Source organism: Amphibalanus amphitrite, unplaced genomic scaffold (assembly GCF_019059575.1).
Source record: "Amphibalanus amphitrite isolate SeventyFive unplaced genomic scaffold, NRLGWU_Aamphi_draft 001213F_arrow, whole genome shotgun sequence".
NCBI lineage: Eukaryota > Metazoa > Arthropoda > Thecostraca > Balanomorpha > Balanidae > Amphibalanus > Amphibalanus amphitrite.
In genome coordinates, this window is record NW_024882707.1 from 79,467 (window position 1) to 104,076 (window position 24,610).

The 24,610-nt window shown below is 48.8% G+C and overlaps 3 protein-coding genes across 8 annotated transcripts in view; 1 reads left to right on the forward strand and 2 right to left on the reverse strand.

Annotated features, from left to right (window-relative positions):
- LOC122371174 (pinin-like) overlaps positions 1-18,808 on the reverse strand; it is a 30,612-nt gene extending 11,804 nt beyond the window's left edge. The window contains exons 1-3 of one of the 4 annotated variants that reach the window (XM_043347308.1): positions 18,553-18,808; positions 1,148-1,311; positions 290-505 (exon numbers count right to left, since the gene is read on the reverse strand). In XM_043347308.1, the coding sequence (XP_043203243.1) occupies positions 290-505; positions 1,148-1,269 (338 nt within the window). In that variant the 5' untranslated portion in view covers positions 1,270-1,311; positions 18,553-18,808. Of the gene's footprint in view, positions 1-289; positions 506-1,147; positions 1,331-1,992; positions 2,408-18,552 lie in introns of those variants that run through there. The other 3 variants (XM_043347309.1, XM_043347310.1, XM_043347307.1) reach the window with 3 other exon arrangements.
- On the reverse strand, positions 2,919-18,639 carry LOC122371175 (zinc finger protein Gfi-1-like). Of its 3 annotated transcripts, XM_043347311.1 has the most exons (8): positions 18,376-18,404; positions 17,096-17,152; positions 12,953-13,086; positions 7,867-8,113; positions 6,292-7,299; positions 5,845-6,049; positions 5,057-5,206; positions 2,919-4,410 (listed from the first exon to the last, which is right to left on the reverse strand). In XM_043347311.1, exons 3-8 carry the CDS (start codon positions 13,070-13,072, stop codon positions 3,978-3,980), a joined length of 2,163 nt encoding a protein of 720 aa, XP_043203246.1. In that variant the 5' UTR covers positions 13,073-13,086; positions 17,096-17,152; positions 18,376-18,404; the 3' UTR covers positions 2,919-3,977. The 3 variants fall into 3 exon arrangements, with proteins under 3 accessions (XP_043203246.1, XP_043203247.1, XP_043203248.1); XM_043347312.1 differs by lacking the exons at positions 17,096-17,152; positions 18,376-18,404 and adding an exon at positions 18,632-18,639; XM_043347313.1 differs by lacking the exon at positions 12,953-13,086 and having other exon boundaries at positions 18,376-18,409.
- A 1,862-nt stretch (positions 18,809-20,670) lies between the features above and the next one.
- On the forward strand, positions 20,671-24,401 carry LOC122371178 (uncharacterized protein K02A2.6-like). The gene is made up of 3 exons (XM_043347315.1): positions 20,671-20,698; positions 21,701-23,931; positions 24,393-24,401. The coding sequence occupies exons 1-3, from the start codon at positions 20,671-20,673 to the stop codon at positions 24,399-24,401; spliced, it is 2,268 nt and encodes a 755-aa protein (XP_043203250.1).
- Positions 24,402-24,610: the final 209 nt, after the last annotated feature.

The window sequence follows — 24,610 nt, forward strand, 5'->3', positions numbered from 1 at the left end:
GGCAGAGGCAGGCGAGGCAATTGGCGCATCGAAGGGCGTGATTAGTGTTGATAACAAGCACTCGATGTAAAATAGAAAGACAGGAACTTGAACAGTCTTTGGAAACTGATGGGATAAGTAATTTTCTACCTATCAGTTTATCTTACACTACACTTGGTCACAACCTCACCGAATATTTTCAACATATTGTACGCAGCTACAAACCAGGACGTCTTCCATTGCCTTTCTTTATCCTAGCCTTATAACCTTATAGATATTCAGAGCTATTCCATTATTCACCCACACTCACCCTCTGGCGTCGTAGAAGCCGCGTCCGTCGGGCTCTGGCCGCCTGTCGCCCCCAAACTCTGCCCTGGCTGTTCCGTAGGGGGGCCGACCGCGGCCCGCGAAGTCGCCCCTCCCGTCGGGGTATGGCCGGCCGAAGTCGCCGCGTATCTCCACGTGTCGGCCGCCGAAATCGTCTGCCGGCCGGCCGCCCGGGCCAGAGATGCGCCGCCGGACCGGTCTGCGGGGCGAGCCGCTCGTCACCGTGGAGAAGAATGATGTACCTAATAGGAATCATTATAGACCAGGGATAAGAGAAATGGTGATTAAGATGCAAAAACCTATAGCATTATCTTAGCAATGTAAAATACAATACTATGAAACAGTTCTTTGTCCAAACTAAGAGTAGTTGCTAGTCTGTAATAAAGTTATAAGCCTCTAAGCACCAGCCATATTTGGGTTGCTGAAATACATCATGAAATATGAAATCTTCAAATGGTGAAAAGTGCTGCAGTTATGGTGAATTAAAAATAAGGGTACACCAATTCTTTAATAAATGCTAAAAAGGTACATTGGCTCTATTCCTGAGGCTGTCATTGCCAACATGAAAATCATGGACCAGATTGAGGATGAGCATCAAAAAAGGCACAAGATTTGGTGCAGATTACAATATGCATACTGTGGATTGCTGCCAAATTCATGAACTTGACAGAGGTTCACTTCCTTGACACCCAGGCTTAGGTTCAGATAAGTCAGCATGACCTGTTTCCTATTAATGTTATCAAACACTACATTACTCATGCATTGTTCAGTGGTAGAGACAAATTACACTTGGCTGATCAGTGATGCACCCAACACCCAGCTTCACTAGCTAACATCTTACCTTGGATCATTGGGATCTCTGCCCAAAAATCTTTGCAAGCTCTCATCAACTCCTTTCAAAGTTGACTTAGCCTTCTCCAACTCCTCTTGCAGAGCTGAGCCCAAGTCCTCAGTGGAAGTCATACTTGAAGTACCTGTGTTGCAAATTTTCCAGGAATTGTCTCCCTGCAATAGGTAACACAAGCTTTTATGGATGATTTCATAACTGTCAGACATTTATGGACAAATCAATAAGTGAGAAAGAATACTGACACCTGCCTGAGGCTCAAAGCATTCAAACAATGAAATAGTAGATATGAATCTTTTTGTCTTTTTGTGCTTTAACTTATGGAATATGGAAGTAAGATCATGAAGGACATCAAATCAAATGTTCCTTAAAACGTAACTGCAAAATACAATCCATTTGAACTTCAATGCTTATGCAAATATAAATGAGACTGAGCATTATATATAATAATGTAAAGACATTGAACAACAACCATAAAACAAATATATGCTGCCTGCTGATGCAGTCAGACATCACAATTACAGTCAGGTACTACAAGAGTAGCAAACCCATGTGCGATAAGCATCACTCAGGAACCAAACATGAACATCTGAATCTTTGAATAGAAAGATAAAATGGCCTCCCTAGAATGTATTGGAACATAAAATAAAATGTAAATATCGGCAGGAGGGAACCAATGGAACCACGCAAGCACAAACATGCCATGGTCCACGTCACATAAGCATAAGCCAAAGCGCTCTCATGCAAATCATTGCGCGATCAAATGGGGGATTTTTGGGTTTTATTTAATGCAAAATCAAATTAAAGACGCCGTGGCATAAAATACCGGAAAAACTCACATTCACCCAAGGCCGTATACATTCACCACCCCTTCACCTTCCACTGAAAACACGCGGACGCCTCCCGGGCGGCGTTATTTTTTCCATAGTTCAATAACGGCGCAGTGCGCCACTTTAGAGAATTTGGTAGCGCAGAAACTACATGAAGGTTTTACGAAATTCTTGTTCCGGAGCTCATAATCCTTCACGGCTCGTATCTTCTTCCGAGACATCGCGGGGCCCTGCGACAAGTGCGACAGTGCACGTAACTCTGAAAATGGTCGAATAACAAATAGGTCCCTGGCTCTACAAAGTGACTCGCGTAAAACAAACGCTAAAGCGAACATCAACGCAGAATCTGGAGCCTAAAACGACATAAACATCAGATGAATCTGCAACTGATGTCTCCAGACGTCAAAACGGTAACATTAGGCGCCTTCATTCGCTGCAAGCTGCTGTGGGCGAAGTTTCAATGCAGAGTAAAATTGCCATTTCACTATTTGCTTACATGGCTTACAACGGGTAACCACTGCTTACTGCTTAGCCATTCGTTCGTGATTACATAGAGGATACCATGGGACTCATGGTTAACGGCAGGCAGTGAAAATGGCTTAACATTTTTTTCCAAAATATATTGACAAGTGGATACAAAGTGACAAACAACTACCATTGACAATGAGGTCCGAGGTACTTAAGCTTATGGAAGCCCGTTGAAAATGGAAATGTGTTCCACGGGTTTCAATTGCCGAGGCACGCGCGCCATTGCTGGCCAAAGGGACACGGAAGTCGATACAACTGTCACGCAGTGCACTTTCTTCGGCGGCTCCGCCCCATAGAGCATTCGGCACCAATCAAAAATAACGGCCTGCTAGCTCACACCCGGCCCTCACACATTGAGCGCAGTTTTCTGTGACACACAATGCACGAGCATTGCAGTCGTAAATGTGACACCCGCGATGGCTCCGCGATGCCATACCAAACACCCGCACCAAACCGAAGCCGCTTGGAGAGGACGCTGCCGCGCGGAGGGGGCGCCTCCTTCCAGCAAAAGGCACGAGCAGCACAGCGCTTGATTACGGAATGCACAGTGACATTGATCAGGCACTCGTCATGCGGCAGAGGGCTCGTGGAGCACTTCCCGTACAGCGGAGCCCCCACGACCCGCGGCACAGCACCGGACGCCCGAGGCAGACGGAACGGCACGGGCCGAACCCAGCCTCAGCCTCGGGATTGTATCCGATACAACTATCAAAACTCACAGCGGCCCGTAGGAAATGTGACAGCCATGTGTCAATGATTCGCGCCGAGTCACACACTGCTGCTACACAATGAAATGCATGATTACAAAACTATAAAATATACAATCGGAAGACGCTCCATACAACTAAAAGGAAAGTTTGTTACACTGCAAGGAAATGCACTGCATAGCCACATTGAGCCCATGGTAACACTTAAGTTCGTGTTTTAAAGGTCCATCACATCGTACACCTTACAATGGCAGATGGAGTCTGCATCATGCCCATTGTGCATCATATTGCCAGCCTGAGAAGCGCCAACACTCCAGTAATTTGGCACACATTGCGATATAACGCATCTTGGCCAAAAATTCAGTGGCCTATGAAACATCAACCAACGCGTCGATTCGAGGGGTCTGAAGGGTGGCTTTGTGGTCCGACGCAGGCGAGCCAGAACGCCTAAAACGAATGATTATCAAAAGAGAACTGCAAGACTCTTCATGAAGAACACGATACTCTCACACACAATGGCTACGCGAAATCACCGCATACTGGCTACATGATTTGATACTCGTCTAATCTCTCCAGACCATCAAGCTCTACGACCCTCAAAATGTACACGTTTCCCGTTTCGTCTCCAACTTCAACTCAGCTTTCTCGACGGGGATTGTCTTTGCCCCCGACAGTACCACGCGCAGCTGATGTAGTCTATCAGACATGGACGCTTCCTAGGTGGGGGTGCCTCCCACCCCGCACGGCGCTGTCGCCCACTCACTTTTGGACGACACGCACATTGCTGGACACATTGCCCGACGAGTAGAACACGTTGTACTTGCCAAGAGAGCTGGTCAGATTGACTCGCGGCCTTTGCATGCGATCATTGGCGACCGAGGGTGCGCCAGGGGTGAACTTATCCAGCGGGGTCAGCTCTCTCTCCCAGTCCTGCAGCGGCGGCAGGATCTCCAGCGGCGGCAGCGGGTCCAGCAGCTGCTCTGCCAGCGTCGGCTTCTCCCCCGGTCCGTCAGCCACCGTGGCGTCCACCACCTGCTGCAGCACGTCACGGCCCGGCGGCGGCACGATGCTCTCCACGTTACACATGTACTCCACACGGCCCGTCGACTGACGCACCACGACGTCCACGTACGAGAAGCCCATCTTGCTCGGACTGGGCGGCGCCTGAGAGTCGTCCGAACGAGGCCGGGCCCTGCAGGCGGACGGACAGCGCGGCGTCAGGTCACCGGTACAGGCACAAACAGAAATGTTGAGTCGGACTGGCATAAGGCAAGGCGGCGGCGAACACGAGCTCAACGTGGTAAACGACAAAAAAAAACAAAACAAGGATGATGGTGATTCGCTAAGGCTAAACGCAACGAAAATCGAAGGCATGTGGCAAGGTGCAGCAAACACATCAGCAAATAAGCATCGGATTGTTAGCACATCATTTATTTGCTACGTTGATATAGGAAAAGTGCAAAAAAAAAACTTTATATTCGGTCCCATATATCTAATGTATCGTGAGGAATATGAGAGTCGCAAATCTATAATTTCACTTATGACGTCACTGTGACGTCATTTCAAATGGGATCGACACCAAATTTGGACACAACCTCGGCTAGGTATTCAGAATGATGTGTGCAAAGTTTCGCTTCTCTATCTCTTCGCGTTGCGACGATATCGTCGCAGAAGTAAAGGGGGGGGGGCAACTATATGCCCCCCCCCCCAGCGGCCGGCGGGTGGCGCGGAGGCCCAGCGGCCGCCGGGTTAAAAGCCACCACTTTCAACCACACCGTCTTCTTCGAGCACAGCCTCTTTCTATAAAGGTTAAGCACGGGCCGGTCTGCCGGACCTACCTCGGCCTCCTGGATCGGTCCTCCTGGTGGGAGCGCTCCAGCAGCCGGCGGTGCTCGTCATCGGACAGGATGACGATGTTGCCGCTGTTGGTCAGACGCTGGCCGTGCTTCGACTCCAGGTGGCGACGGTACGAGTTCTTCGCCTTAAAACTGTCACACAAAAGAGAGTCAGCTCGCACAGTTATTGTTCTTGATATTGTGGTAAGACTTCGTTCATTCGGGTAGATAGCTGGTGAAACATCGCCGAATCAAAACAAAATTCATGTAATGACAAAAATTAAATGGATATAGGCGTATCATCATAGTGTCTCCCCGGCCCCCACAGTCCGTCTAACCACCCCTATACCCACCACTGTCTGTCCGTCTAACCACCCCTACCCACCGCTGTCTGTCCGTCTCCTCACCCCTACCCACCGCCGTCTGTCCGTCTAACCACCCCTACCCACCGCTGTCTGTCCGTCTAACCACCCCTTCCCACCACCGTCTGTCCGTCTAACCACCCCTACCCACCGCTGTCTGTCCGTCTCCTCACCCCTACCCACCGCCGTCTGTCCGCCTCCTCACCCCTACCCACCGCTGTCTGTCCGTCTAACCACCCCTACCCACCGCTGTCTGTCCGTCTAACCACCCCTACCCACCGCTGTCTGTCCGTCTAACCACCCCTACCCACCGCTGTCTGTCCGTCTCCTCACCCCTACCCACCGCCGTCTGTATGTCTCCTCACCCCTACCCACCGCTGTCTGTCCGTCTACCCACCCCTACCCACCGCCGTCTGTATGTCTCCTCACCCCTGGCTGCAGACGGAGCACATGTAAGGCGTCTCGCCGGTGTGTCGACGCAGGTGCTCGGTGTAGTGCGACTTGTGTCGGAACTCGTGGCCACAAGTGCTGCAGCGGAACCGCGTCTTGTGCTCGTGGATCAGCATGTGGTAGTCGAGCGACATCTTTCGGGTGAAAGACTTGTGGCAGAGCTTACAGGAGAAGTCCTTGATGCCTGAAATAATGCGAGGGTCATATGAGTTATGGCTATTAATTATTAAGGAATGCAACTGCAGTCGGATAACGACCACAGACATGACGCAAAACAAAGCCATGACTCGAATATAATAGATATCAGGATATATGATGAGGATGATCAGGATAAAGATGCTCAAATCTAAAGTTTAAAAACTAACCCATAAAAAGTACGAAGGAATTAATAAAGTATAAACTTATGGTACCCAATGCATTACGTACCCAGGTGGCTCTTGTAGTGCGACTGCAGCGAGGACAGGGCCGTGAAGCGCTGCGGCGGGAAGCACACGCGACACACGTAGTTGTTGCACATGCTGGGCCGGAGGCGCATCTCGATCAGCGCCTGTCGCGCCTTCTCCTTGTCCTCCTCCGACTGGCTGATGAACTTGGCCAGCCCCTTGGGCTTCCGGTGCTGCTTATACTCGTCGCGCTCCACCACGCGGGTGTAGCGGCGCAGGCCGCTGACGGTCGCCGAGCCGCCCTCCATGATGACCGGCAGGTCCGCGGAGCGCATCACGCCGCCGCGGATCACCTGTTCGGCGCCCACCAGCGGCACGCCGTCACTGCTCTCGGCACTATCACCGCCGCCGAGGCCGTCGTCCGAGCCCGGTCCAATCACTTCCCGCTCCATGAGACCAAGCAGGGCTAGGTCAGACTCAAACGGGACCGCCGAGTGATTCTGACTGGCTGTGCTGGCTGTGCCAGCACCCGTGGGCGCCTCGCTCTCAGCTGGGTTGACGGACGGCTCCGGCGGTGTCGGCGTGGAGTCCGCCGAGGGGCCAGCGGAGGACTCCAGTGCGGAGTCCCGCGCGTAGTCGTGCTCGCGGAGCTGCTCTCGCGGCGGAGACGGCGGCGCCGGAGGAGGAGGCGCCGGGGACACGGCCGGAGGCTGGACCGCCGGCGGCGGTTCGGTGGTGCGCCTCCGGCGGGACTGGGACCGCTCCGGAGGACTGACCAGTGCCGGCGGCGGCGACTCCACCGGGCGCTTCTTGGGCCTTGTCGGAGTTCGTTTCGACGGCCTCTGCGACGGCGACGATCGTTGAGCATATGCCCGTTCTGGGCTAGCAGCATGATTGTCGGGGGCTTCAGGTGCTTGGGGAACAAGCTCGTGAGCAATGTAAGACCGCTTTTCACGAGAGGCCTTGCCCGGTGATTTTTTGCCTTGGCGCGACTCGATAACCCTCCGTGGTATAGGCACAGTAGTTTCAGCCGTGAATTTTATACGGCCCGCTGCAAAACCAGCAAAATACTGTCAGCACCCAACCTGAGCTACGCAAGGGATATATTAAACTGTTTTTCATATTATTAATGCAGCGCTAGTTGTTGAAACAAAATATTATGTTAAAAACAAACTTTTTTATTCAGACTTTCGCTTACCTAATGCCATTTCAAAGTCACAGCTGAAGATGGTGACAAAACCAAACTCAACCCAGCACATATTCATCACTTGGAGAGTGTGATCCGATGGGAGTTGGTCCGATATTCAAGACAGGATCGTCCGGTTTGCCGCCGGTCGGACCTCAGGGCTCAAACTGGAAGCGGATCCAGCCCATGGATGAAGGAGGCTGGATCGGAAAACGTTGATCAAGTCAGTGTGGGCGAGGCAAAAAGGAAGCTGGTTACCCAAAGCATAGCATCATACATGTAAGCATGTAAGGCGCAAAACACAATTATAGCCCGAGAAGTTCATCGGCCGGACACTCGCACCCACACATTCATTCATTTACCTAAGAACTATTCAAAATTGACTATAACGACAGCTGACATGCTGGAGGCCGAAATTCGGCGGTCACTTACTGCTCTCTGTCTTGAGTTGTTCCAGGTGCTCCTGCAGATGCCGTTTGATCTCACGCAGCGACTTGTCCTCGCTGCCGAAGCTGGTGGTCTCGTACTGGCACTCGGACGGCACCAGGCGACAAGTGTGCTTGAACGTCCGCTTCAGCTCGTTGGACTCAAAGTAGGTGAAGTGTTTCACTAACTGTTTGGGCGTGAGCTGGAGAATCTCGTCCAGGTCCAGTACGCCATTACCGGAACGCTTGGCCGCCTGCGAGTCCGACAAGGAAGTGCATCATGTCCATCAGTGTTTAAAACTACCAGGGTCGTAATAAGTATCGATCAAAGGCAAAAAAGCACATTCGGACTTCAAACCTGCAGCACGCGCCTTAACCCTCGCCCGTATTGGTGTTTTGCCAGCCGCGAACGTATAAGAGGGGGGGGGGGGCTTTGGACCGGCCCCCTTGCCTTTTGGCCCCCTGATCAAGCTAGAGCTTCACGAAAAAACGAGCGTGTTGCCCGTGACCAGAGGAAGCCGATGATACCAAATTTTAAGTTCTTGGGTCACTGGTTGACCTTCCAGGTCAGGTCAATGACCCAAAAGTCGGGAAAATCGGGACCTGTTAGAACGTCGTGAACCGAGGCTGCTGTGGGATTTTCGGGGTGATCATGAATATCATGCTAGTGTTGATCACAGATGTCTTCATGCATTTAGACCAGGTCGGTTCAGTTCAGGTCCGGTCAACCAGTAGGGGTTCTGCCGGGTATCCGTAGTAGGTGTCAACCGCCTCTGACAGCTTCGTAACATGTTACGAAAGCACCAAAACTACTTCATAAACGTTCCAATGGTTACTAAATTCGAATTCAGCTAACAAACTAGCCTAGAAACATGTAAAACTCGAAAAGTGAACCAGGGTCATCAAAGGTCAATGATCTGACCTGACCTTCAGCCTTCAGGTGGACACCCACCCTAATGCATGGGACCAACATCATATCACATTTTGGACGCTTGAAACCACGAAAAAACTGCAAACGCACGGCTAATGTGCGCCGACATACGCCGAATCGCGATTCCGGCCAAACATGGTCTCGCAAAATAGGTCGCATGTCAAAGATCATTTGGGTCAGGGTCATGGAATTTTCAGGGTAGGTGTAAAATTGATGAACGCGAGGGCAATGAAGGTTTCGTCGCGACCGGCCGCTTTTTATGCGAGCTATTTGCGAAAAACCGAGGGGATCCGTTCGATCCCCCCCCCCCCCTTATACGGACGAGGGTTTAACCCGCGCACCGACGGGGGGGGGCGGATATCCGCCCCCCCCCCCCTGAGGTTTTTCGCGGATAGCGGGAAAACCGCGGCGCGTAGCGCCGCGAAATTTGGTATGACTATTCTCTCATCAATTTTACACATGGTGTGCAAGTTTGAACCTCCTAACTTTTAAGGTCAGGTCACCAGGTCACTTTGAATGACCGAACCTCAAGTCACTTTTTTGCAACTTTGTCACCGTGCCAGAGCTACAGTAGATGTCGGAGGCCTTTGAAAGTCGCAGGATGTTATTAGGTCATTAGTAGCTACAATTTGTATATTTCGGAATTTTGATGTCGGTGACCTAAGGTCAGGTCAATTTCGCGACCTCCCCATTATAAGTCAATGGGGGAAAATCAACTCCCTGTTTTTACCACTAAAACGGGTCGGAATGGCCCCATATACCATACATGACTTCACATACGATCAACCTTCACTACCTTGAGGTCTGTTTTGCTGTTGGGCAGCTCTAAGGTCATGTGACGTCATCAAAGGTCACCAAAGGTTTTTTGCCAATAACTCATTACAGGAACCAGATGCAGCCGCGCGGATGGTCTCATTGTGTTCAGCTCGTCAAGACGCATCGAATGATATACATGATGACCTCGAGGTCACGTGACCTGAGGTCAACCTTTGACCTTGACCTTTCGAGGTCAACATATATATCATTCGATGCGGATTGACGAGAGGATCACGATGATGCCCTTAGTTTGTTCCTATCTTGACTACTTCGAAAGTTATTCGAGAAAAACCCTCTCCATATCTAGCGCCGCCATTTTGACTTTTTCGACCCCTGTGACGTCATCTTTGACCTGACCTGAAAATGACCTTAGTAAAAATTGTAGACCTTGTCCGTGCGTATCCGATGCCGTTTACCGCTTGTCGCTATCTTGCTTCGTTCTCGAGATCTCAGGGGGGGGGCGGTCATCCGCCCCCCCCCCCCCCCCGTCGGTACTAAGTTGGCGCAGACCCCCGTCGGTGCGCGGGTTAAACAAATGTCTGAAGAATGCAGCCCATGTTGACTCTCCATCGATAAAAAGGGCAGTGTTGACGACTCCTTTGTCGAAAAACAAAGCAAAACGCATGGAAGGATCAAACTACAACTTTGTACACTTTCAAATCTTCTCCAAAAACTGATAGAAAGACGCAGTAGAGCACCAAGTTCTTACAACGAGATAGGGATTTCAGTATTTTTTTCCGATACTGAGGTCACTGGGCGTCATCGGAGGTTCAATTTTCCCGATTTCAACAGTTTTGGACGATTTTTTGCACAACTCGTAAGCTTACACACCTACGGCGCCACTGAAAGAGGTAAGCGAATAATTATTTCAAACTCTTTCGCTATCATTCCCTAATATTTAAACAAATGTCAATGGTTCGGCATAGAAAAGGCGACAGAGGAAGAAAGTTCTACTGTAATCACTTCAACTGCAAAACTTGTGACGTCCATTTTATTGGCATCGTATTTCCAGAATGTCGAGTAGACTAATTTTGAACCGGAAAGGTCACCGTACGTCCCAGTCAATCCGAAATTTTGAGCTTAACACGTCAAAGTGTTTAGTACATACATACATTGTACATGCATTGGACATGGACAGCGTACAATGTATATTCCGCTTTTTAAAACTTTTGAAAATGTTTGGTATCTTTAGGGTATTATTACATCAAAAATATTTTTTGATTTTTGGGGATCAAATTTCAAACTTGTTAAAAATAAAAAAACGGTTTTTACCCTCTTAAATCTATTACTTTTCTGATTAGACATTCTCTATCTTGAAAACTGTTTGCGTGACAGCTCTTCCAAAAAAAAAAACTTTCGGGTCGAAAATCGCAAAAGATGACGTCAGAGTGACGTCATTTGTGGCCGGCCTATCGTAGCTAATGGACAAAATTGGTCACACGGTATAAAATTAATGCCCGGAAGGCTCTTGAAAGTTAAGAGACGATATTTGCAGTACTTTAGGAGATATCGACGGAAAGAGGGGGGAGCTCCCCCTACGGGACGCGGGTAAATATCCGATATCGAACCATTCATTCATGTTGTGTGAAATTCTGCGTTTATCCCCGTTTTACGCAACGGCCCGGTTACGGTATAATTCCGTGACCCAAGCATGCCTTTCATTAGATATTTGACATAGGTTTTATAGCGCCTTATATACTAAGTTAACCCGCGACCTGGTGGGGGGGGGGGCTATTTTTTGCCCCCCCCCCCCCTCCAGACTTTTCGATATATCTCCAGAACCGCTGCGCCGATCGTCACCAAACTTTCAGTACCCTCTCGGACATCAATTTTACACATGGTGACCAAAAATGTTTCCAAAGGCTATGATAGGTTGGCCGGAAATGACGTCAGAGTGACGTCATGTCATGTTCTGCCGTTTTCGACCCAAAAAAGGGTTTCGCGGGAAGAGCTGTCAGGCCAATAGCTTTGCAAATACAGAAAAATGATAAAGACATAAAAACTGTAGAATTGACAGTGCTACAAAACTGCTATCTCGGATTTTTGAATTTTTTTGATTTTGACCCCCAAAAATCAAAAATAAATTTTTTGGATATAATGATCGAAAATCCAAAAAGTTTTTTGAATTTTGCAAAAACCGGAAGATATGTCATAGTCCTCACCGCTTTCCATCCACATACCAAATTTGAGATTGATACCTCTTTTTTTTGGCGAAGTTATAGCGAAAAAACTGTTCAAAATTGATGACGTCAAAGTTTCAAACTCAATTTTTAGCAATTCTAGACCCCGTAGCGCAAAACAAAGACCACCATTAGACTCCCCGTGACGAGCTGCATCGAATCAATACCCATTTTATGCAAAACTATCAACTTTAAAATTTGACCTTTTTTGGCCTGACCTTGACCTGACCTTGACCTGAACTTCACCAGAAAGTGACCTAAGCCGTACCTGATAGTCTTATAACCAGCACCATTGAGTTGGAAATGAAAAATTGGCCATAAAACATGCATCACACAACCTTAGTAAAGTTGGGCTCATGTGACCTGACCTGTGACCCTTGGTGACCTGACCTGTGACCTGACCTGGTATTGTCAGTGACCTCTAATAGCAACATATCTACTAGGCAACTGACGCCCTATCGCTGGTTCTCGACAAAATGCGTTTTCCTCGGTGTTATAGCGCATTGCCTAGAAGACCCGTGAACGGTGAAACATTTCATCTTTGACCTGACCTGTGACGTCATCGGTGACCCTGAGGTCAATGAAATTTGGTTTCCTTCAACAAATTTGACAGGCCTTTCGAACGCCGTTTGAATTTTGCGGATTCGTCCAGTAATTTCGGAGATACGAGGGGGGGCAAAAAATAGCCCCCCCCCCACCAGGTCGCGTTATAAACAGACCCCACCAGGGCGCGGGTTAACTTTGACCCGTTTTAACTTTGACTTCAACTTTGACCCTCGGCTGACCTGACGCCAATGAAAATAAATGCCTCTAGGTTCATCGCTAGGTTCCGTTTGCCCTTTTTCTCCATTTTAACGTTCAATTCCGTATCCATTCGCGGATCTGACACGCAGCTGTTTCAAGTTTTGCATGATCGTGATTTTCTAATCATTTAATGTGAAATTGGGACTAGCGGCGCCATGGTAACACCATTAATTAATTCATGCATATATATCATGTATCTTCCATCCATGATAACGCGATAAGCCACGCGTCAATCAGAGAAACCATGCACCCCTGCGAGATACGTGCAAACAAACAACAACAAAGAGCTAAATATGTCTCCCAATAAGCACCGCTATAACCAGCAGGGCCAGGCAGTGCTTGCAGCACCAGCACCAACTCACCTTTTCCTTTTCAATCCTGAGGTCATTGGCCACAAGTTCGGAGACTATTGCGTCTCCAGGCGCCAGCGCAACCTCACACAACAGGTCTAACGACGATTTTTGAGCGAGCCTTTGGACCATCACTGCCACCAAAACTGAAAACACAAACACTGACAGAAACGCAACGAAAATGGAAAAGTGCAACTATCCTACACAGACAGCAGGTGACATTTAAACAGAATGGAAAATGAAGTGTAATTCAAGAAGAAAAACATTTCAATGTGTGAATTGAACGTCCAACTTGTGTAAATTCATTAGCATAAAACAGCACAAAACTAACGACCAGTATAACGCCTTTTGGGGCGACTAACGGAGCGAGCGAGATGGTGGGCCTTGCACGTGCGAAATTGCGAGGGGGTACCTCCAACTGACTTGTGCACGGCACCCTACTAACCGGTCTCTAGCGATGTGCCAAATTTGGGCACAATCGGCCCAGCCGTTCTCGAGATCTGGAAGCGGCACCCTGCACGTGCGCACGTGCAAAATGGGTCCCAACTGACTTGTGCACGGCACCCTACTAACCGGTCCCTAACTGTGTACCAAATTTGAGCGCAATCGGTCCAGCCGTTCTCGAGATCTGGAATCGACCCCTGCACGTGCGCACGTGCAGCAGCACCCCAACTCTGGCACATGGATATGCAGTGCCTAGTGGGTGCCTACCTACATGCCAACTTTGGGCGCAATCGGCCAAGTAGTTACCGAGATATTGCAACAATTACAAAACTGACACCTCTTCGTTTTGCACGTGGCACGTGCATAAGGGGTCATCCACATGCATCGGGAATAGTCCAATACTTGGTAGAAGGAATGAAGCTACCCTACAAAATTTACCGCATGTAAATCGGTCAAGTGGTTGCTGAGATATAAGCCTCGCAAAAGCGTCCGCACGGCCGGCCGGCCGGCCGGCCGGCCGGCCGGCCGCTCATACTCAGAAATTTCCGTTATTCTACGTAAGACTCCGCTCGCTTCGCTCGCTCCGTAAAAAAAAAAACAAGTGAGAGGATAAAAAGCAGAGCAGAAACATGCTTGGCCTAAAGAAAATTTGTTGATATGAGGGGTAGGGAACTATTTTACATTTGCTAAGATAATTTTTTCCCATCACTTTTATTACACATTTTCTTTACAACACAACTACCACATTTTCCAACGCACATACCTGAGGGTACATGATGCTCACTACATTAGCATGTTTGGTTACAGCACAGTACCATATTGATATCTCGTACTCTAATTTCCCTTTCATTCTTGTCATGGTCGTACATAAATTCAGCTTGTGTCAGAATTTTCATTTTTTTGTAACAAGTTCACAAACCTTGGCTTTTCTTTTCTAACCTTACAACTATATATGTAGGTACCATTTTCCTATCAAAATGAGTCGCTGGATCGCTGTTGCGGTTTCCCTAGGGCATTCGTACAAAGCTGGATCAAAACCCAATATGATTTCCTGAGGGTTCAATTCCAGCGTAATCTTCAATCGGTCACGTCTTATCTTTCACCGATTGCCACATCGCACCCACTTCTTCGCAAGCTACCATTAGGTGTTGTATCGTCTCTCTTTCCCTACCACAAAAGGTGCATAAGTCGCTGACGTCCATGAATTTCGAGGCAAAAGTATTTGTTGTCAAAATTCGGTGAACAATTCTGTCCTGGAACCATATCAAAGTTGTATTCTTTGAACACCTTTTGTATCGATAATATATATGCCCCCAAAATATGTTAGAACTCAAAATAGAGTTCCATTTAATTTGACTAGGTAATGGTGAATCTGTTTTCTTTTATCTCACATTCAGTAAGGCATCATAATATTGTCTGCAATCGGCGTTCAATATTTGCAGTAGAGCCGGGTGGATGAACGGTCCTATTGGCTTTTTGCCTCCGAATTCACTTGGTATGGAAATTCTCTGTACCAAGCATCGCAATGTCTCAAAACTTGGTATGGAAATTCTCTGTACCAAGCATCGCAATGTCTCAAAAGCGTTCAAACACCAAGGATAAGTTCTCCTAAATTCCTCAAAAGACATAAGTTCTCCTTGAGAATTGTAAATATCATTTATTGACCTACATCCAGCGTCGAAAAGTTTACGTTTCCAAAAGGGCTTCCGTCCTATCACTATTTCGGAAGATAAAAAGATGGGAATCTGCCAAACATCGCTTGCTTCAACTACGAGCTCGTGCTTGAATTCATCATATGCAGAAAATACATCACTCCAAAAAGGATTCATATTCGAGCCAAACTTGTTCATATAACGGTCACCGCTACTTAGTAATCTATCCAATTCCACTTGCGGTCCCACAATATCTTTTTTACGGTCAAAAAGCGTCGCACCCAAGCAAGTTTCATAGCTTTACCATACGTTCCCACGCATGGTATGCCATAATGCGTTATCAAATGGGACCGACGTATTTTGTCTGGCTTGTTGTCCCACAAAAATCGGAAAAACTGCTTCTGCAGTGCATCAGTCATCGCAGTTGGAGGATTAGGCAGTACCGTCAAGACGTACGTCAGCTCGGACAAAGCAAGTGACTTTAAAACCGTCCGCTTCCCGTATAAAGTTAATCGCCGTCGGAGCCAGCCCTTGAGCATGTTTGTTATTGATTCGACTTTTCTTTTAAAGTTGACTGCTACCATTTCATGCATGTCCTTGGTGAAAATGATTCCCAAGTAACGAAAACTGTCCTGCACACATGAGAACTCTGACTGTGTGATAAAGGATGGCGGCTCACCCGGACCTGAATATAAAAGCTCCGACTTCTGTGGATTTAGGGACAGCCCTGAAACCGCTCCAAATTCAGCAATTGTTTTCAAGCAAGCCCTGAAACTACTCTGGCTCCCATTAAGTATGAATGTGCTGTCATCAGCATACTGTTCCAGTTTAATCTCTTGATGATTAAAGATATATCCTTTTATGAGACGATTATTTCGCACCAATATACCCAAAATCTCTGCACAGAGAATGAATAACAAGGGCGAGCAGCAGTCCCCTTGTCTGCAGCCCCTCTCAATTTCAAAGAAGCCGGTAGATATCTGATTCTGTGATATGCACGATGAAGCATCCCGGAGCATTGTGGCAATCCACCGCTGCATTCCGCCCCAAAATTAAAGAACTGTAAAGTCTCCATGATAAATTCGTGGCTCAGGGAATCAAAAGCCTTTCGATAATCAGCAAATAAAAAGAGAACGTTTTTGTTGTTTTCCTTTCTCTTTGTTTCCCACAGAATATCATATACAGATCTGATACAATCTCCAATAGGTATATCTATTTTTCATGAAACCCTTCTGAGCCATGTTAATTAATCTTCCCATGACTTTTTTAACCTGCCAGCAATAACTGTCGACAATATCTTCTGAGACGTGTTCAGTAATGAAATTGGCCTCCAACTGTCCATACATGTCTTTGGTTTTCCTGGTTTGCTAAGATAAAGAATTATGCCAAAGCAATTCACTATAAATTTCCTATAAATTCACTATATATTTTGAAGTTTACCACAGACATTATTAATGGGATAATAGGTACACATGATGCATAATGAACCTGTGATATTCCTTCTTCGTAGATGGAACCAATGCACCTTATACATAGAAAAATTACATGAATATCTAGGCCCAAGTTACTCACTAGGGACAAGGAACATGGTAAAATATCTGCCCCAGCTTGTAATTTTGGTAAAAGGAGTACACACATTCCAAAGGGAACACATAAGTGATAAGATAAGATACAACTTTCTAAAAAAAAAAAACATGTTTTATCATATATGAATAAAGAGCACATGGACAATGATATGATGTCTTCAACAAATCAACCTTAGGCAGGTAAGGTTATTTCAATTAAACCAAGGCAGAGACAACTACATATTTATGAAAATTATCAGATAAGATAGCTAGGGTAAATAATTTAGGCCTTTGACTTTTAACTTATAATGAATTAATGAAAACCACTTCTAAACTTATCTGGCTATTCATACCTATCTGAATTCAGATGAAATGGGAGCCTGGAGGGCTGGAAAGGAGATACAGAGAGCACACCTGGGCCCTGGCTCTATAAAATTGAGAAAGATATATTGCCCTTATCAGATGTTGCAGGCTGTGTGCATAAAAGTACTCACCTGATCGCTAAAATAATTCCTTAAAATGGCAGCAACAAGTCCTAATTCCACTTATTCCTGAAAAAATATGGATAATGTTCAGAATCCATGAAAGCAGTACCTACCCCCAACAAAACAACATTTGGATATTGTCATTGGATGTTGAAAGCTGACAGGGGGTTGAAATGAGTTCCATTAGTCAGTTCTTTAACAGCATGCTGCTGGTTTCCTAATACATGGGAATTGCCAGTACTGATTGCTGCAGCGTCTTGTTGCTGAAACACTCGCACATGCATTGCACCAATGAGAAGTCTGGAAACACCAGCATGCTGCTAAAAATTACCAAAGAGCACAAAGATGTGTTTGTGTTTAATTAACAATGTCAAGTTGTTGAATGCATTTTGCATAGTGCTGTCCAGGTAATCCTGCTGTTCTCCTTTTCACTAATCCAAAAAAAATCCTTAATCATTATCAACTTGATCATTAACAATCATTAACAACTTAATCAAACGCAGGTGGTAGTGACCTTGAAGTTCCCATACCCCTCATGTGCAGTATGCAGAAAGACCAGGCTTTGCATGGAATAAGAAAAAGCTGGCAGTTAAGCTTTTAACTGTTAAAGGGACACTCCCACCTTAACATTAGTTTTGAGTTGAGATAGCCAAATTGGTGGCCATGGCCTGCAAATACCGGTTTGGGCACTCACAACATCGAACAATGCTTTAATTCGAAGATATGGAATTTCAAACTTGCAGTTTTCGGATTCTAAGGGGCTAATGCATTGGAATGCCCCCTTAGAATTTGTGACGTCAGCGGAGATCTAACGATTTTTAAATCTTAGACTAAAACCATCGTTAACACGTGGTGGTATACGCTACTTTGCGCGCAACATCTGCCGCACTTTAAGGCTGCCAAATTATTGCTTCCAAATAAAGTCGCTAGTAACAGGGGAGATCCCAAAAAGTAAACAAAAGTAAAAGCCTAATATCTTGAAAACCAGTGAATATTTTTCGGTGAAATTTGGTAGATATTCGTTTTCGCTCTTTCTGAACCAAGGGACATCACTTTCATGCCAATTCATTAACTTTTTTGAAGGTGGGAGGGTCCCTTTAAATGCTAATAATTCAATAGCACTTAAGCTAATTATATTGCACATTTATTTGCGTATCAGGAACAACACAAAACACAACACGTGACAAAGGCAGTCAGCAATACGTAACAAGCAGCCACTTCCTGGATTGAATGAAAATTTACCTAGGAACCTAACAATAAAATTAAACAATAACACAATAAAAAGATACCTGACTGAGCTTCTCAAAACTTCTCGAACTTCTCACCCATACTGATGCATCATTTTCTTACAACCAAATCCGGCGTGATATGGCACCATGCTTTCATCCACCTATTGAATGTCACAAAGCACATGATACAAATTCATTTCACAATATCAGGTCATTAATTCGGCCAATTGTACTTACCTGAAAATAATTGAGCCAAAAATATCAAAGGAAACTAAGCATAAAATAGGAAAAATTGTAGAAAATAGCGCCAATGAACCCCGCCGTTGTTTCTGCTGTTTCGGTTGTTGACAGGAAACTAGCAGAAGGGAGGGGAAGATAGAGAATGTATCTTATCAAAAGAAAGCTACAAAGCTAAGTAAAATGGAACAAATGTGTGAAATTATTTAATTTTTAAGTTTTGACCATCGAAAATAGTCTATATGCTAAAAACTTTCTGTTTGTATTGAAAAGATTTAACACCGATAATTTCTTACCGATGATGCCCGCCACAATTTCTTCATCTCTAAATTTGTGGCGCATGTGATTCAAAATGAAGCAGTTAAAGCGCTGCAATATTATTGAGCACTACTTTACTGCTTTGCACGACCCGCCACAATCATTTCACAAATCAGTCCCAGTTGTTACCTACCAAATTTCGAGCAATTCCAAAATTGCCTATGCGTCTTGTAACAGTGTTGGAACGTCTCTTCAAATCAAACATCTCAGCAAAATAAACTTTTATCAGTCTGAAATGCATCCTACATGAGCCTCAACTATTCTGATCTGATCTGATGAATTTTGATGAATGATGATTTTTGATGGCCGCAAATCATATTATATTGTATCATATAACAGACGTTTTTTACACGCCCGGCATTACAGTCCGAGCCATGATCCATCCTTACGTGTGCGTCTTGATTCCTTGATGTTTGATCTGACTTCACTGACTCGGTAGTCGGTCCTCGAACCTGACTTTAATTGGAAGGCCACTTTATGACCCAAGCCCTTAAAATGAGATGAGATTTATCGATTTTGTTGCGTCTTCGTTGCTTCCACGAAACTCCAGCCCAACCAGGGGGCGAGTTGCTAGGGGCCATACAGAGCTCCCACGCAGAACTCATATTTCCGATAGTGCATAGAGGCTGGTCAGTCGGTCAATGTGGCAAATATATAATTGCAACTAATGGTCGACTTGACGGTTTGCCAATGGGGGGAGGGGGAGGGGGCTACAAGCCCCGAAAGGATTCGATGCGGTTTGCGGCGAAGCTCCGTCATCCGAAAGGCACGAAAAACATGGGACGACGAAAATGAAATAAACCCCCGAGGCATACGAATACAACAAAGCCAGGAATCACAAATTAATTTAGCACATAATTGTATATGTTCGAGGTTCAAAACGTGTCAGACAGGCCTTGATAAAAACATGTATTTCATACACTCAACCATAAGCGTAGGAACCATGGGTGCAAGGGTGCAGCTGCACCCACAATATTTCTCCAGTGGGTGCAGACAATGTATTCTGCACCCACAATAATCTGAACCAAAAACCCCTTTTCTCATCAACACTACTTTCCATGCAGCACGGCAAATTCAGGATATGTTGCCCACTATCCATCTTTCGAAGCATTTGCTTTTGTGATGGTCTTCAAAACTTACATTTGCGCTGAAGAAAAAAGGAAATGGAGCATGTGATTGAACACATACCGAGCCGATGACCCACTGTCAAAATTTTTAGCCCGATATATCTTCGAAAATGGCTAAGTTGGCCGCTTTTACTTTTTGCGGTCAATATTGACAATATTAACCCTCGAATGTGTGCGGCGTTTTCCAGCTTCTAATGTGTAGGGGGAGGGGGGGGGTGATAGAGCTAGAGCTTCGCGGAAAAAAACGAGGGTGTTGCCCGTGACGAGAGGAAGCCGATGATACCCAATTTTAAGGTCCTAGGTCATTACTCATTGGTTGACCTTCCAGGTCAGGTCAATGTTCCAAAAGTCGGGAAAATCGGGACCTGCCTAGAACTGCTAGAACTGCGTAAAGTGAAGCTGTTCTCGGGGTTTTCGGGGTACTGATCACGAATATCATGTTAGTTTTGATCACAGATGATTTCTGATATGTATAACTGTGCGGGGTCGTCTACGCAGCGCTGGGGCGCGCCGGGGGGTGTGAGCGTGGTCAGTCGGGGAATAGAGCTGAGAACTGAAAGGTGTGTTTTGTCGGCTGTGAGGCCGGCCGGGCTGGTGGTGATCTACGGACAGATCAAGTGGCGACGAGGATGAGATCGTTCTCGCCTTGCCTGTGACCGGTGGTGGAACCACCATGGCGTCGGCCCTTATCGGGAGCGTCGGTGAGTACGGCGACGACGGCTCGGACTTTAACGAGTACCTAGAGCGTTTTGAGCAGTTTTTGGCTGCTAATGCGATCTCGTCAGCGACAAGGAAACGTGCGGTGTTTCTGAGCGTCTGTGGTCCCAAAGTGTATTCAACTCTGCGCAGCATTTTCGCGCCTGATCTGCCAGCCACGAAAACTTTCGAAGAGTTGGCGGAGGCAGCGCAGCGGCATTTCGCTCCGAGACCGGCTATAATTGTGTCACGGTACCGGTTCAACCGTACCACGCAGCAAGCCGGACAAACAGTTGGAGCGTTCTTGGCAGAGCTGCGGCGCATTGCCAGAGACTGTGCCTACGGAGACCGCCTAAATGAGCAGCTTCGGGACCGGTTCGTGTGTGGGATAAGTAACCCGGGAATGCTGAAGCGGCTACTGCAGGAAGGTGACAATCTGTCGCTCGAACTGGCTGTCAAGATAGCGACTGCGATGGAGACAGCAGCCGCTGACCTGCAGGATATCGCCTCATCGGCAGCCCCGCTGGCAGGCACAGCAGTGACCGGCCCGGACCCGCTGCACGCAGTCTCCGCTGTCGCGCCTGCCGCTGCCGCGGGGCCAGCCGCGGGAGGGCTGAGGCGACGACCCCGCGCATTTCATACACGCACACGCCGGCCGGCCGAGACGGCGGCCAGTGCTGGCAGCCTGCCAAGTGATTCAGCCGGTGGTTTACCGTGCAGCCGCTGTGGCAGGCGCAGTCACCAGGCCGAGGAGTGTCCCCATAGGCGTGCGACGTGCTACGGCTGTGGCAAAGTGGGCCATCTCAGGAACGTCTGCCGAGCGGTACACACGGTACTGGCAGACGACACGGAGCCGGATGGCGACATGTATCAAGTAAACGCCACAAATACTCCACACCGGGTTCCTGCCTACAGGACGACGGTGGATGTCAATGGAAGGCCGCTTGTGTTCGAAGTCGACACTGGAGCGAGCCGAACGATCATCAGCGAATCTGTGTGGCGCTCAGAGCTGAAGAGCACCCCTCTGGAGCCGGGTCAAGTGGCGCTAACCACTTACACTGGAGATGCACTGCCGGTGCGCGGTCAGCTGACTGCACACGTCTCGTGCGGCGGCCAGCAGACCACACTGACTCTGCTCGTGGTTCGGGGTGACGGCCCGTCACTTCTCGGCCGGGACTGGCTGGCCAAGCTGCGGCTACCGTGGAACGACATATTCAGTATCGCAGCACCCCTGTGGGATCTGCAGCAGCAGTACAGGGCGCTGTTCCAGGACGACGGTGGCACCTGCAAGCAGACTGTGAGTTTGGATATCGATCCGTCGGTCTCGCCCAAGTTTTACAAGCCTCGGCCAGTCCCTCTTGCGCTGCAACCGCTGGTGAATGCGGAGCTGGACAAACAGATCGAACGGGGAATTCTACGACCCGTTAAGACAGCGGAGTGGGCAGCGCCGGTCGTCACAGTGCTAAAGAATGACAAGAGTTCGGTGCGTATGTGCGGTAGCTATGATCTTACCGTTAACAAAGCCTCACGGGTGGAGCAGTATCCGCTCCCTCGAATCGACGAGCTGCTTACAAAGTTGGCCGGAGGCCAAAAGTTCACGCGCCTGGATCTCAAGGAAGCGTACCTGCTGGTGCCCCTGGATGAACAAAGTCAGCGCTACACCGTTATCAACACTCACCGAGGCCTGATGGCAGCCACACGCCTGGTCTATGGAATAGCATCAGCTCCAGCGGCGTTCCAGCGCATGATGGAGCAGCTGCTGGCCGGCTTGCCGCACGTGGCCGTGTTCCTCGATGATGTGTGCATCACGGGCCGCAACGATACGGAGCACCGGCGCAATGTGGACGCGGTGCTGCGGCGTCTGCTAGACGCTGGTCTACGGCTCAACCCGAGCAAGTGTCAGTGGATGGCCAAGGAAGTTGAGTACCTGGGGTACCGGGTGGATTGTAACGGCATCCACCCCACAGCAGCCAAAGTGACGGCGATCGTGGAGGCACCGCGACCGGCGAACGTAAAACAGCTGAAGGCGTATCTCGGCCTGCTCATGTATTATTCAAAGTTCATGAACAATCTGGCCTCCGTGGCGGCGCCGCTCTACCGCCTCCTGAAGACGGGTCAGCCGTGGCGCTGGGGTCGGGCGGAGGACACGGCGTTCGCTCGCACCAAACAGCTGCTGGTGCAAGCGCCCTGCCTCGCTCACTATGACGGGACCCTGCCGCTCGTGCTGTCGGTGGATGCCAGCCCCTACGGGCTCGGGGCAGTGCTGTCCGAAGTGGACTGTTCCGGAATGGAACGGCCAGTGGCGTATGCATCGCGGAGCCTGGCAGCAGCAGAAACCAACTACAGTCAACTGGACAAAGAAGGACTGGCGGTGGTCTTTGGAGTAAAAAAGTTTCACCAGTTCTTGTGCGGTCGGCACTTCACTGTGCAGACGGACCACAAACCTCTCCTGGGTCTGCTAAGCAGCGACAAGCCTCTGCCGCTGATGGTATCGCCCAGGGTGGCCAGGTGGCGACTCGCGCTGCAAGCGTACCAGTACAAGCTGGTGTACGCCCCCTCGGCACGGCAGGCTCACAGCGACGGACTGAGCCGCCTGCCCCTGGCAGTGTGCCCTGCTAGTGTTCTAGACCCCGGGGACATTGTCTGTCTTCTTGAGTCGGTGGACCAGATGATCCGCATCGAGCAGATCCGTCGACGCACGAACTGTGACCCCGTTTTGTCGCGCGCATATCAGGCGGTGATGAACGGTCGTTGGACGGAGCCAGTGGATGAGGAACTTCAACCGTTCTATCGGCGTCGCCTCGAACTCAGTGCTCAAAATGGAGTGGTCCTGTGGGGTAATAGAATCGTGTTGCCCACGGCCCTTCGGAAGCAGTGGCTCTCGCTTCTGCACGAAGGCCACCCTGGAGTGGTGGCCATGAAAGCAAAGGCTCGCGCCCACGCTTGGTGGCCGGGCATGGACGCAGCTATCGAGTCGACGGTCGAGAGCTGTCAGGCCTGTCAGCTAAGCCGGCCGCGGGCACCTCCGGTGTCTGAGAGTCCGTGGCCGTACCCGGATGCGCCCTGGGACCGCCTGCACATGGACTATGCGGGGCCAGTCCATGGGATGATGATCCTGGTCATCGTGGACGCTCACTCGAAGTGGATCTCAGCGTACCTGACACCGTCGGCTACAGCAGAAGCGACCATTGAGCGGTTGCGGATGGCGTTTGCGGAGCACGGTGTCCCTCGCGTGGTGGTGAGCGATAACGCGGCGGTGTTCACGGGAGAGGCTTTGCGTCATTTTCTAGCGCGTAATGGAGTGCAGCAGGTGTTCTCCCCGCCTCTCCACCCCAAGTCGAACGGCCAAGGAGAAAGCGCCGTAAAGGTGATCAAAACGGGGCTTCAGAAGCGGACTGATGGATCGCTGCAAACGCGTCTGAGCCGCGTTCTGTTCCATTACCGGACGACACCCCATTCAGCAACGGGAGTGACGCCCGCGGAGCTGCTCCATGGGCGCCCGCTGGTCACTCACCTGGCGCGGCTGCAGCCGGACCGCGCCCTGCTCGACCGTGTCCGAGCCAATCAGGAACGCCAAACGCTGGCCAACAACCGCCATTCGGTTGCAGTGCGACAGTTTGCGCCCGGTGATCTGGTTTATGTGTCAGCAGTGGATCAGAGGCCCTGGCAACCGGCCGTGGTGGCATCTGTCTCCGGCAGTCAGTGTGATGTGAGGCTGCCGGATGGCCGTGTGTTCAGACGGCATCTGGATCACCTGCGAGCTCGGTCGGCCGAAGGCTCGCCGGTGGAAAGGGAGGTGTTGCCGGTTCCGGATTGTTCTACTTCACTGTCTGAGAGCGTCTCTGGTCGAGCGAGTGCTGATCGTGAGGGTGGCGGTGGTGTTGGATCCCCCAGCTCACCCTCAGTGAGTGTGAGAC